Source organism: Chanos chanos, chromosome 8 (assembly GCF_902362185.1).
Source record: "Chanos chanos chromosome 8, fChaCha1.1, whole genome shotgun sequence".
NCBI lineage: Eukaryota > Metazoa > Chordata > Actinopteri > Gonorynchiformes > Chanidae > Chanos > Chanos chanos.
The window spans coordinates 31,419,954-31,432,739 of NC_044502.1; the positions used below are offsets into that span (position 1 = coordinate 31,419,954).

Sequence of the window (12,786 nt, forward strand, 5' to 3'; positions counted from 1 at the left end):
CACCATCCAATATATTGCTTTCATCAAAAGATCAGATTATACATAAATACGGATTTTAAAGTATACCGTCGAGTCCAAGTATCAGGTAATTATTTATGGCTTAATGTCATGGGAGTATGCGCAGTGACAAGTTAAATTTCAATGATACTTTCATAAAATTAAATCAATCAGACAGTTATTAACCTGGTAAGAAAAGGATGGTAATTAATTTACCTTAATTTAAAACGAAACTTTAGAATTAAATTATGTACTTCTGTCAGTTTAAACCAGCTAGAAAATAAATTACATCGAGAACTTTCACTGCGTGGACGATGCATAAGAACCGCATTGGACCATTCCTGTTCCAATCCATTAAACTTTCGCTAAAATCCACGCCATTCTAGTATTTAACCCAGAGACAACGTCATCTGGCCTTTCCTCTTTCATGCTGAATCATCTGCTGCAGCTCGTCACACAAGACCGTCTAATGGTCCAACACTGCGTGTGTTTGTGTGTGTTATGTGCACAAGTCAACCATCTGGGCTAGTACAAGCAACAAATGTCTCTTCACAACTCCTCATTGTGTCCTCTACGAATCCCACTACAGTCTGCAGACTGTTTCTGCAGTTTGCTTTAGGGTTCAACTCCAGTCCTTTCAATCTAGTCACTATCTCAGCTAACAACTTCACCCTGTCCTGGGGCTCAGCGCACTGTCCTTTATCATCTTCCAAAACGCTGCTGCCCCCAGACACCGACGCCCCTTCGGTTACGTATCGCACCAGAAAGCCTCGGATGACCCAGCCGGAGTCGCCGGCGAGCGACGAGCCCAAGGCAGCCATGTCCTCAGGTTGGCACAGGGAAAGAAGATGGAGAAGACCGTGACAGAGCTGGGCACGTAAGCTTGCGCAGTAACGGTACTCCAAGAAATCCTCTGTTTCTTCACTGTGCTGGAGCGCTTGTGCCAAAGCGTTCCACACCTCGGCAAACTGAATACTGCTCCCATAGCAAGAACGTTTGGCGGGCATGGAGAGAGAGGCTGCGGACTTAATCCTCACTTTGAAGTTTTTGCAGGATGTGACAACAGAGGAGAGAGCAGAGAAGGCCTCCGTGGACCAGGAGGCAGTGCCTGAGAGAAAGAAGAAAAAAAGTGTGATGAGTATATTTACTGATATGTGTGTGTGTGTGTGTGTTCGTATTCCAGTTCAATCTCAGTGGAGCTGCAGGCAGTGGAACAGCTAATTTAAATGACAGTATGAGGTATGGATGTGTGAATGCGCTAGTCTGACAATGAGAGAACGGTTTTACCCAAAGGCAGACAGGGGTTCCTGAAAGCGTTTCCCAGAGCGTAGCAGGCATTCCAACGCACTTTCATGGTGGCGTCTCCTTTCACTGTGTCTGTTAGAGCTCTCATGGCCTCCTCGAGGGGCTGGTCAAACACTGGCTGGCTCAAATGGACCGGCTGCAGGAAATGCAAGAGGTTTCCCATGGCTCGCACTGCATTACTTTTCACCTGCAACAGCAACACACTCGTAAAGGTCCTGGTCCATACAGATAAAGATACTTAACCAGCACTCATGATATTATCAGTCAGTAAAGTTTAAGCATGGAAATGGCTTATGTCCTTGACAAGCTTGTATACAACTCTCTAGACTTAATAACCAATCTAGTACTACAGCAGTGCTGGCGCAAACATCCACCAGTAATTCAATAACTTCTGGGAGAATTTTAGAAATGATTCATGTTAACGGCATTATTAGATTTCAGACTTTAGTCAAATTTACCCCTAATTAAAGATGTTTCCTATGAATAAACTCAATGATTAGATTATAGGTGCTACATATTTTAGATAAAAAACATGACATAAGAGGCCTCATTTTTTTCACTGCCCATGAACTTCAGGTCCAAAACGTTGAAATATTCTTGAATATTCACTTCTTTGCCCATTCTGACTCACAGTTCCTCTACCGTCCTGAGCGTTGGTGTTCTTACCCGGTCTTTGTCTCCAGAGGCTTTGGTCGCAGACTTCAGCATTTTCAGAAGAAGCATTTCCGAGAATTCCTCCTGAAAATCCTCGCTAACAGACTCCCTAAATAGAGGTTTAGAGGAAAACAAGATTTTTTTATTATCAACAAAAGAACTATCCCGAGGCACATATACTAAGCGATAGTCTTTCTCTCGTACATGTTGACGATGAGAGTATCAGTCAGGTTGCCTAGCGACCAGGCTGCTTTGGAACGGACGTTGGGCGAGCGATCTTCCAGGGCACTGAGGATGGCGTTTGCCGCATCCGCAACAAACATTACGTCCTGTGGGTTAGAGAGAGAACACAGTGACTCAACGCTTGGTCCGCCTTTTGTCCTTTTCTCAGATATAGCTCTGAGTCTGTGTTGTGTTATGTGAAGACAGTGTGCGGAGGAGAGATGTGAGTGTCTGTGAGGGTAAGGCATGAAAACCTCACCTCTCTGAGACAGGGGAAGAGCACGTAAACACCCAGGGCTCTCACTGCAGCCGCTTTCACCAAAGAGTTCTCACTGTACGTCAGGCCCAGCAAGACTGTTATACACAGCACCTGACTTTTATCCTGCAGACACACACACAAGCACACACACATGCATGCACGCACGCAGACACACACACACAGGCATGCGCATGCATGCAGACACACACACATGCACGCACGCACGCGCGCGCACACACACACACACACACACGCATACACACACAAATACAAATGAATATGCTTCTTAATGTCTGTGATCTATTCCCACAGACTCATTTAATTAATTTGACATTCAACCAAAATACTTTCTTAATCTCCAAATTACGAATAGCATGTTTCTGGGTAGATTTTCAACTACGCTTAAATTTACTGTTAAAGGTCTATTATTTAGGACTGGTAATTTTACTGATGTAAATGTCAGTGTTTTGATGATTTGAATATCCCCTGTTTGTTCAATATCAATGTCATTGTTAAAATACTACAAATGTTTGAAGGACATTGTTCAAATACCACTAATGGAGAACTGAGGCATTCGATATTACTGTGTATTGAGCCTCTCATGTACCGCCGCCTCCCCCACACTGACACTCAAACACACACACACACACACACACACACACACCCACTCACAGGCAGCTGGCAGAAGGCATCAGGCAGGATGGAGGAGAGTGTGTCACAGGCACTGGTCTGTAGAGCAGGATGTTGTTCATTCTGTAAGGCTCCTGTCAGAGGCCCACTCAGTACCTCTGACCAAAACTCTATCACCTGAGACACACACACACACACACACACACACACACAAAATCCTCTTTAAGACCAGCAAACAGAATACATATTTATCAGGAGAAAGAATGTGTGTGAAATACAACTATTGGCTGATGTGTGATATGCATGGACAATTGTTTTTATGTGCATACAAGCGGTATCTTGTCATCTAGTACCTAATGTGACCAGAAAAGGGGTAGTAAAATTCTCTGTTGACTTGAACCCCATTCACACTTAGAAAAGTGATTCTGAGTCGTATTAGTAGCAGTGGGATTCTCTTTCATACACAGCACCTATTCACTGCATGTATTGTATGTTGTTCGTGCCCTTTCAGAGGGGACCTGCTTAGGAATAAAGGTTTGCAGAAATGTTACCATAGCAACCACCTGACCTGTTTGTGTGTCAAACTAAAGTTGGCGGCTAACAAACGGTTCTATTTTACTGTCACCCCTCCCTAAAGCCTTCACAGTGGTGACTTTACCCTCACACCAGGGGAAAAATTTGAGAGGACGCGGAACCTTGGTGAGAGAAGTCCAAATATGGCACAAAAAAGCTGAAACAAACTCTGCCCGACTAACTTTGATACTGGACTGACACTGTGACAAATCCTGTTTCCTTTCAGATGGTTAAATAGAGCTGACATCCGTGACCCTCAAAAAAAGTTCAGTTTTACCTGACTCAGTGGAACACGGTTCACAGTCTGGGGAGTACAAGCTTCTGCTCTGTACTGCTGGACAATACCAGTCCCCAGTTCTTCTAGAAGCTGGCGGAAGACAAGAACGAGTAGATGAAAAACAGAGGGAAAGTGAAGGAGGAAAGGTGAAAAGTGAGGAAGAAAGAGAAACAAGCAGAATTTGTTACCTTGGCCCCGTGTAGCTGGACAGAAGGATCGTGTTCTCTAAGACAGCAGGCACTAAGCTGAGCTAGCTCCGACAGAGAGCCCTGAGCCAAAGGGAAGTAGCCTTTGACCAAGTGAGCCAAGACCTGGAACACGGACATAAACAATCTGTGAGAGAACACACACACACACAGACACACACACACACACACACACACACACCTAAAGACAAGGGAGCTAAAATGTAAATATCCCAATTTTAATTGTTTAAACAAAACTACACACATAAACGACATCCGCAAGCTGAAAGTAATCATTAAGAATTAAGCATAGGTTTCAGTGTTAACGATACGATTCCATTCTTCCTGCTCATCTTCCTTCTTTCATTCCCACCCTCCATCCAGCTCACCTGCAGCGCCTCGAGCCGGACGGGCGACGGCTCCAGCGGACCGCCCGACGTGATTCCCGAAGACTCTCTGTCAGAGTGCGAATCCTCACGAGGTCGCGTGACGAGACTTGCACACAGCCGCAACAGCCAGCAGGGACCTTCCCGAGGCGCGTCCGGCCACGCGGGGGAGGCAGGGCTTTCCCTCTTCGGCGTCTGACGCCAGTTTTGGCTGAGCTCCTGAGGCGTGGCACCCCCTGGAGTCCCGGGGGGTGCTGTGGTGGGGCCCGGTTGCTCCAGGAGGAGCTGCATCTCTGGCAGAGGAGCCTGAGCTGACACCATCGCTCCCAATAACGTCAGACTGGACACACGCACGTTCACATCTAGACACAGAGAGAAGAGAAGAGGAGAGGAAAAGAAAGAAAGAGTCGGTGGATAGGAGAAAAGGAGACGTTAGTGTCGTTAATAACAACATGTTCTCCCTGCCTCTAACAGATGTGATTTCCTTTTACTGGTTTTTGTTTCTTTTTAATTGCTTATGTAGAAGAAATCATTATTTAATTATGGAATGGCTGGATGGATGGATGTACAGATGGATGGGTGAATATAAGTAAATTCATGCACCTCTGTGGTGGATGTAGGGACGGATCTGTTTCCAGAGAGAGCTGAGTAGACCAGGTCTCAGACGACTATAGGGCACGTTTGACACCAGGTGGGCCAAGCACTGGAGGAAAAGTCGCTGCTTGTCACATACACACATGCTAAGTGAGAATGAGCTCTCGTGAATGCTGTGCGCGCACAGTAAATACCTTAATGACTTGTGTTAGAGTCTGAGATGAGGACTCAGCGACCAGCGCTAACAGAAGACAGCGGTGCAGTTCTCGTAAGCTGGCGGCCAGAGTGGCAGAGAAAGGAGTGAAGGCTTGTCGAGGGACGCTGGTGTCCTCCGCCATGGACAGGAACTGCCGAGAACCTTCTAGAAGAGCCGAGAGCACCTGAAGTGATCCGGCCCGTACCTTAAAAACAGAAAAAAAAAATCCAAATTATACATTGATTATACTTTTTATTAAAGACCTTTTCATCAATTACAGTGCTGAGGTTAATGGTATGATGTTTTAAGGCTGGACGCTAACCCAAATTTTAACTGATGCTAACATATTTTTTCATGAATTAAAGTTATTTTTGAATACATTACTTTCAATACTGCTTCTACATTACAGACTTGTTCCTCCTGTTGTATGACCTTGCAGCACAATGAGGAGAGCATATAGGACTGCATATTTGAATACAGTCTTGTCATTCATAAAAGTAGCCAATCAGAGCCTTTCTTCTCTAAGAGTATAACTTCACTCTTCATCTCAAGTCCACTACTTCCAGTCATCCATACAAACAAAGAAAATGAGCAAAAACGGGAGTGTGGAAACACAAAGTAAACCAATATTGATACCTGACCAATGCACAGTGTCTCTGGTTTGGACAATGTGTTTTACATCTGTTTCAAATTTCCATTTCAGTAAATGTGTGTTTGTTGTTAACTCTGCATACCACTTTTTGTCATTTTTATGATCATTCATAAGCAGCGTGCTTTAACAGCATGATGCCCCAATAGTAAACGGTTTGAATTTTTTCACCTAGCCCATCATCATCATCATCATCATCATCTTTAATTAGGCATTTTGGGTAAAAGCACTGCAACTATTTTTTAATCGAGTTCTGTGATGGCTGTTTGCACAGACTATGGTACATTTAATCTCAGTGACTATGGTTCATGTCGTTTGGTGCGTCTGTATTACCTTTGGGGAGGGGTCTTTAAGGGCGATGGTGAGGAGGGTGAGGGAAGGGGGTGTGCCCACTCCAGGGGCATCAGGGATGAAGGAGGGCCAGTATCCATGCAGAACCTTCTTTTCTACACATTTTATCACAGAGAGGAAGCAGTGGAGGGCACTGAGTCTGACTCGTGCCTGATATAACCTACAGACAAAAAGAGACACCTCTAACATACAGGTATGTCCAGTGGCATCTTCTGCATCAGCTTAACTTATATGAACTTATATGAAGTGGTTTTAACTGACACTTTTTCCACATGCATAGAAAAGATCCAAACAAATGACATAAATTAAGATGGTAAATTATGTTGGATTAGAATAAGTTCGCTGTGTTGTTTAAATATAAAGTTTTTGGATGTTCAGACCTTAATTTTGACTGCATTCCTCCTTCAGGGTCAGAGAACTCCGAGTCCGAACTTCCTTTCTTCCATGACGGATAGAGCTGTGGATTTGTTCTGGCTGAGAATGGTGAACTGGGAAAACCGCAATTCTGGGACCATTCGCTGTTCGCTTCTCCTCTTCTTCCTCCTCCACTTCTTAAAGAGCCGACCGGTTCATCTTCCTCTTTCTCCTCTCCACCATCATCTCTCTTTCCCTCTGAACTTGTCTTCTTTCCCCGTCCACGAGATTTCCGTTTCTTATTCTGTTGAGAGTGGTGTGAAACTAAGTGTTCAATTTTGTGCAATTCTTCATCTCCAGTGTTGAAGACTGTTGGGGAACTTTTGGTAAAAAAATATCTCATTATCACAGTTTCTTTCAGATTACTTAATACACTTCTGTAATGGGCCAGATCCCACACTCCCACCTTCAAGATAATTATCATTAGAGAAACTGGCAAAACTCCTGAGTGAAACGAATAATATGGAATGTAATTACAAAAGCGGAAATATCTGGAGGAGAAAGAACAGGTCACCAACAAAGGTCATGAACTCTCAACATTTTGTTAAATTTCAATTCCAATTTCAATTTCAGAAAAACACCAAATTTTAGATTTTTGCTCCAATACTTCTAGAATACTATTAATGGGTTTACTGACAGTACTGATGGTTCTGAGACAACATACCCATGCCTTATATTGTCCCAAACCTAATTTACAACCTTTTGCTAGTGACATATCGTAAAAAATTGTTAATAATGAACGACGTGGTTGACACGTACTCCTGCCGGTTTGTGAGGCGTTGTTGGTTCTTGTGGAGCCTCAGCTTTAGCAGCAGGGAGCCCCTCATACTGCGGGAGGGGAGCGGGATACAGCACATCTGGCATCACCAAGTTCAGCCCCAGCAAGCCATAGAACATGAATTTCTGTCAACGACACGACGATTTACACGATAAACTCTCTCTGATACCTTGTAGATAGATAAGATTAAAAATGATTTCGAATAATAATCCAGTTGTCTGTCACTAAATACAATAATGTTTCTCAGAGAGAACTGCCTGAGGGTGACATGTAACCTTGAGTACAGCCAACAGAGAACCCAGGTCCTCTTCAGAGCCAGCGCTCCATTTTCCAGCGTTGAGAAAATACTGCATTCCCTTCAGAGCACTCTGCAATAACTATGACACATCGAGAGAGAGAGAGAGAGAGAGAGAGAGAGAGAGAGAGAGTGAGTGAGAGGAGAAGGGTGATCCACGAACAAGCAAGCAGAAGTGCTGCAAATGCTAAAACCAAAAGGACACGCGTTTGCCAGAGGCACAGTCAGAAATGCAGTGGTAATTAATGACTCTTCATTGAGAAACTGACCATACAGAAGACAATGTCTTCCACACCGGGCGGTCTGGGAGACCGAAGCGTCAGCAGGAACGTTCTGAAACACACTCCTCTGTACTGTTCATCAAGGTGCGGCTGACCAGAAACTCTGAAAAACACATGCACACACTTTTACATAAGCGCTGTGAGATAACTGTCTGTTCAATAGACTGACAGTGCCTTTTATGTAGATATATACTTAAATGCAGATATTGCATGTGTTGGTAAAAATACATGGCAGTTTGGCAAAAGTAATAACTATGTAATAGAAAGTCAATAGAAACGAAGCACATGGTATGGTGTTGCTCTTTGTAAAAATGAAGGTACAGCTTACGGCAGGCACAGATTAGCCATGCAGTGTACAGAAGAATGCCGCAGCTCTATATCTGGTTGACTAGGATCACTGTATCGCACCAGGATCCCATCTCTTCCGAGGAGTTCCGGAAAGTGCTGTGGGACAATACAGAAAGTTCCAAGAAACATTAAGACCAAAGCAAATCCACAAGTCCACACACACACACACAAATCTCAATGAGCAACTACAAATAATACATCGACTGGACATGTTACGCATTAATGCTTATGTTTCTCACATACAAACACTCTACAGTTCACTGTCGGATAAGGTATTTCTGGACTAAAAGGGCCACAGGGCCTTACCCGCTGACACCTGGGGCCGTTGCCGTACACCAGTGAGGACATGGCCATCAGCACGTCTGAATGGGTCCATGGATTACAGACATGTAGTGCTTGTGTGGAATATGACACCAGAACATCTAGGGTCCGTTCATCTACAATCACCTGAGAAGGACAAGCCAAAATCAAAAGTGATCACTTCTAAACACACACAATGTTATCCAAAACTGACATTGCCAACCGTAAGGCATACAGACACACACAGCAATTTAGCCTATTACATGTTTTCTGAGAGGAATGCAAGTCCATTTTTGGAGACAGAACTCTGATTTCACAGGTGAGAAGTCAAAGTCAAAGCAGTCAGGAAGTTGAAATGAGCTGCTTTGGATGAGAATCGAAAATCTAGTTCAGGTATGAAAAAAAAATCTATACGTAAAATCTATATGTATGAAAAGAAAATCTATACGTAGGCCTAATTGACTGTTTACATATTGTAGTTTTTCAATTTAATAAAAAAAAAAAAACGTGATTCGCTATTTGAGGCATATTCATTCTAAAATCCCTAGATCCACAACAAACAAAAAATGTCACAATGATGAAACACAATCTGGATATCCAAGTACAATACCCCACCCCCCCTTTTTTTATCCACTTTGCAATACCCAATCACCTGTGATCCTAAAAATGCCACCTCATCATACACATTATTACATCATTTTTCCATAGTAAGAGTTGCACAGTATCTCTAAGCAACATAATGTGCTTGGAGGAGGGCACTTTATCTGTGATTACAAACACGCATGACTGTCAACAAACCCCGCTGACAGACGACAGGAGAGGGACCCCTGACAACTTACACACCCAAGAAATATGGCCAACCGTTCAATCATATAGCTGACCAGAGCTGACAAGTGTGACGCAAGCAGGGTTTGAACTGTGAGAACCAGACATAGGCCACAGCTCTGTACTGTTAGACACTGCTTCACATTCACACACAAACCAGTCAAAAGACCTGTTGGTTTTATACTAGGAAGACAAAGACAAAACTAAACAAGACAGAGCACTCCAACCATACCAGAAATTTGAATGCTATTGTCTGCCTCCTAAAGGTTTCGCCTCAGTGATTGTTTTGATATGTTCTTACTTCTTACTACTTCTTTTTTATTAATGAGGGAAAAATATAGAAATTGATCTCTGTGAAATCTCCCTTAAATAAGTTATCTTTTACTTGTTAAAGCCAAAGTCAGAAACCAGAGCAGTGAGATTACAAATCAGTGTACACAAAGCATTAACTTACACATTTGAAACACGTATGACAATCAATGAATCATTCCTTAAATGGCCACTCATATGTAAATGTCAAGCTTGTATGTAAGTACAATGTATTTTACACATACCTGCAGCTGATTCAGAAGATGGTGAATGAGCTGGCACAATTTGATAACAAGATGTTCCTGGCTCAGAGGGACCAGACGGCTTGCTTGCACCAGCAGAGCACCCACATCCTATGATCAAAAATTCATGTCAGTCAGGTGCGGCTAGTCTCAAATTTACCAGGAATTACAACATCTATGAGTGATGCAATCCGTTAATGTCACTGATATTTCATACTTTCACTGTCATTTTTCACACTCACATTTTTTACAAATACCCACCCTGGAATATTACTGACTCTTCAGTCTTTTAAATGCACTTTATTGAATAAATTTACATTGGCTTAAACTGGAACAAAAATGCAGGTTAATTAAAAGGCAAACTCTTCCAGAGTGGCTTCGATCCGTTTCTTTGCTATTGTAAATTACACAATATAATGAGAGATTTGCGCCTGAGATGGGGTCGATACTGTATGTATTTTTAATCTGTCTGTCACACTGCTTAAACTGATCGTACATTAGCGCTGAGAGAGTTGCTAATAAGTTAACTCGGCAGTTAAGTTAGTCAAGTTATCTGAAATGCTTGCTAACAACAAAGATTAGTTTAAACAGATCAGCTCATGTTACGTTCTAAACTAACGGTAATTACGAAGCAGATAAATTTTCAATTTTCAATCAACGTTAGCATGTAATACCTCTGATTTTGTGTTACCACTGGATAAACTGATGCTGTAATTTTCAGAAATTAGCTGATCGAACAGGAGGTTAAGCTCAGTTTTGAAGCTGGGGTTGTCAGACGGTCTGAGTGAGCGCAGTTTTTTCAGACAACGACTAAACTGCTCGTCGGCATCAGACCCTGGGTCCATCGTCGAAATGAATGAATGTTCAAGGTAGAACTGAGTACGCTATTTTTGCTCTTTTGACGACGATAAGACCCCAGATCAACCCTAGCTGCATGCTTACACCCATGCAGTCTCTGTGATGAAACAACGGACGAACAGGAAGACGAGCCTGTCTTGTGTTTTTTCTCAGTTAAATAGGGATTTCCAAAATAAAAGTCTCCGAAACAAAAGTAACTGCACCCCAACCATCTTCTTATCAGCATGCCAAAGAAGTATCATTATTATGTCCAAGTTCAAGAAAGCGCGGACTTTGAGAACAGTATCATGCTTACCAAAATGTGACATAGTATTACTATAGTAGGATCACCATTTGTATTACCATTTGTATGCTTTGTGGTCAAATGGCGGTGTGCAGTATTCTTCCATACTGCAGCATTTTGTTTATAAACATATATGGCATGATACATTTCTGGATTATGCACAGATGAATTACGATTGTATTTTTTCCACTGCCATGGCAGGCCGATGTATCTGGTACTGGAGGACCTGTATGGTAGTATACCAAAGGTAATTTTTTTTTATTTTGAGTATTCGGTACCATGACTGGTTTGAGGCAGGCCAAATGATACCAAATGATACTTCATAAATGATGTCGTATTTAGTAAGTGGCTTTCCATCGTTGGAAGTAACGTGTGACCTCATGCTATGGTTGATTAAGGTGTGGAACTTTACAAAAACTGTTCATATAACCAGTAATACGTAAATCAATGAACAGTTTGAAAACAAAAAAGGAACTTGAAAAGCAATGCAGACGAGAAAAACAAGTAGAAAAACAATTCGAAAAAACAGATCAACGATAGGCAATAATGGACAAACAAAAGATGCATAAATTCGAAAATAAATAAATTGATCTAACAGTCAGTTACTCCATACACAGAATATCTACTATCAATTAAAAAAGGAATATCTTCTTTATTTCCTTTTAGATTTGCCCGTAACCTTCTTTCTCCCTCCATCTCTTCCATTTATTCCTGTTGTTGAGTTCACAAATTCAACCGAGAAATTCCGCAAGAATTTAAATTACTCTCCTAATCTTATTACGTCTGTAATCACATGTACACTGAAGAGCGGGTAAGGCTTATGAAGCAACAATGTGCTATTTTAAAATAAATCCAGTGTATGACCATGAAGGTGCACATGAGTTCACAAAGTGATTTTAACAGCATTTTATTATTTAAGATATTTTACTGTTCTTATAGCTCGAATCATTTGTAATCATTTCTCTTTGGAGTTGCAGTCCCGGTGTTGTTGAGAAGCAGATACAATCAAATCTAAAGATGATATATTAAATAACAAAAAAAAAAAAAAAAGGATGACAGAGTATCAGGCAACAGCAAAAAGGAAAAGAGATGAAAGAAGAGATTATGGGAAGCACTCCACACTCTAATAATAGCCATGCAAGAAGCTGTAAGGACGGAGAAGCAACAGGCTAGAGACAACCAGATGACTTTTCATCACTGTCAAACCTGGCATTCACACAGCTAAACGCGCCAAGACAATCCAGAAGAGCAGCATGACAGAATGTAAATAAGTCATACAGGAAATAATGTACCGCAGTGGTTTTAAATAAATGGTGATATGAGATAATATTTTATTTACATTATGCAAGGATTCTATCTTTGCCATTATACAGCTGAGAATCCTACCATCTGCTGTTTTAAATAGTTCTCTCCATGACCACTGGGCGAGACTATAAAATAGATGAGCTGTAATATTCTTACCCCAGGGAACTTTAGACAAACCCAGTGACTGCAGAAGGTAATCAAGATAGGAGCAAACGATATTCATTTTGCAAAAGATAGTGTCTCTCTGGTGCTTGCTAGTCTCAGATTTAA

The 12,786-nt window shown here is 42.0% G+C and overlaps 1 protein-coding gene across 1 annotated transcript; it reads right to left on the minus strand.

The window, feature by feature from the left end:
* Nucleotides 1-303: 303 nt before the first annotated feature.
* On the minus strand, nucleotides 304-11,023 carry heatr6 (HEAT repeat containing 6). The gene is made up of 20 exons (XM_030782008.1): nucleotides 10,745-11,023; nucleotides 10,074-10,181; nucleotides 8,701-8,841; nucleotides 8,375-8,490; nucleotides 8,035-8,149; nucleotides 7,746-7,847; nucleotides 7,446-7,595; nucleotides 6,659-6,936; nucleotides 6,261-6,438; nucleotides 5,277-5,483; nucleotides 5,092-5,191; nucleotides 4,492-4,850; nucleotides 4,106-4,228; nucleotides 3,918-4,007; nucleotides 3,110-3,244; nucleotides 2,438-2,560; nucleotides 2,161-2,285; nucleotides 1,969-2,065; nucleotides 1,285-1,489; nucleotides 304-1,105 (listed from the first exon to the last, which is right to left on the minus strand). The coding sequence occupies exons 1-20, from the start codon at nucleotides 10,913-10,915 to the stop codon at nucleotides 510-512; spliced, it is 3,519 nt and encodes a 1,172-aa protein (XP_030637868.1). The 5' UTR covers nucleotides 10,916-11,023; the 3' UTR covers nucleotides 304-509.
* Nucleotides 11,024-12,786: the final 1,763 nt, after the last annotated feature.

Coding starts and splice junctions, on each gene's coding strand:
- heatr6 (XM_030782008.1), bottom strand. CDS start 10,915: ATGGACCCAGGGTCTGATGCCGACGAGCAGTTTAGTCGTTGTCTGAAA. Junction 3,245..3,917: donor ACCGTGTTCCACTGAGTCAG/GTAAAACTGAAC, acceptor TGTGTGTCTCAG/GTGATAGAGTTTTGGTCAGA. Junction 1,490..1,968: donor CCTCTGGAGACAAAGACCGG/GTAAGAACACCA, acceptor TTGCTGTTGCAG/GTGAAAAGTAATGCAGTGCG.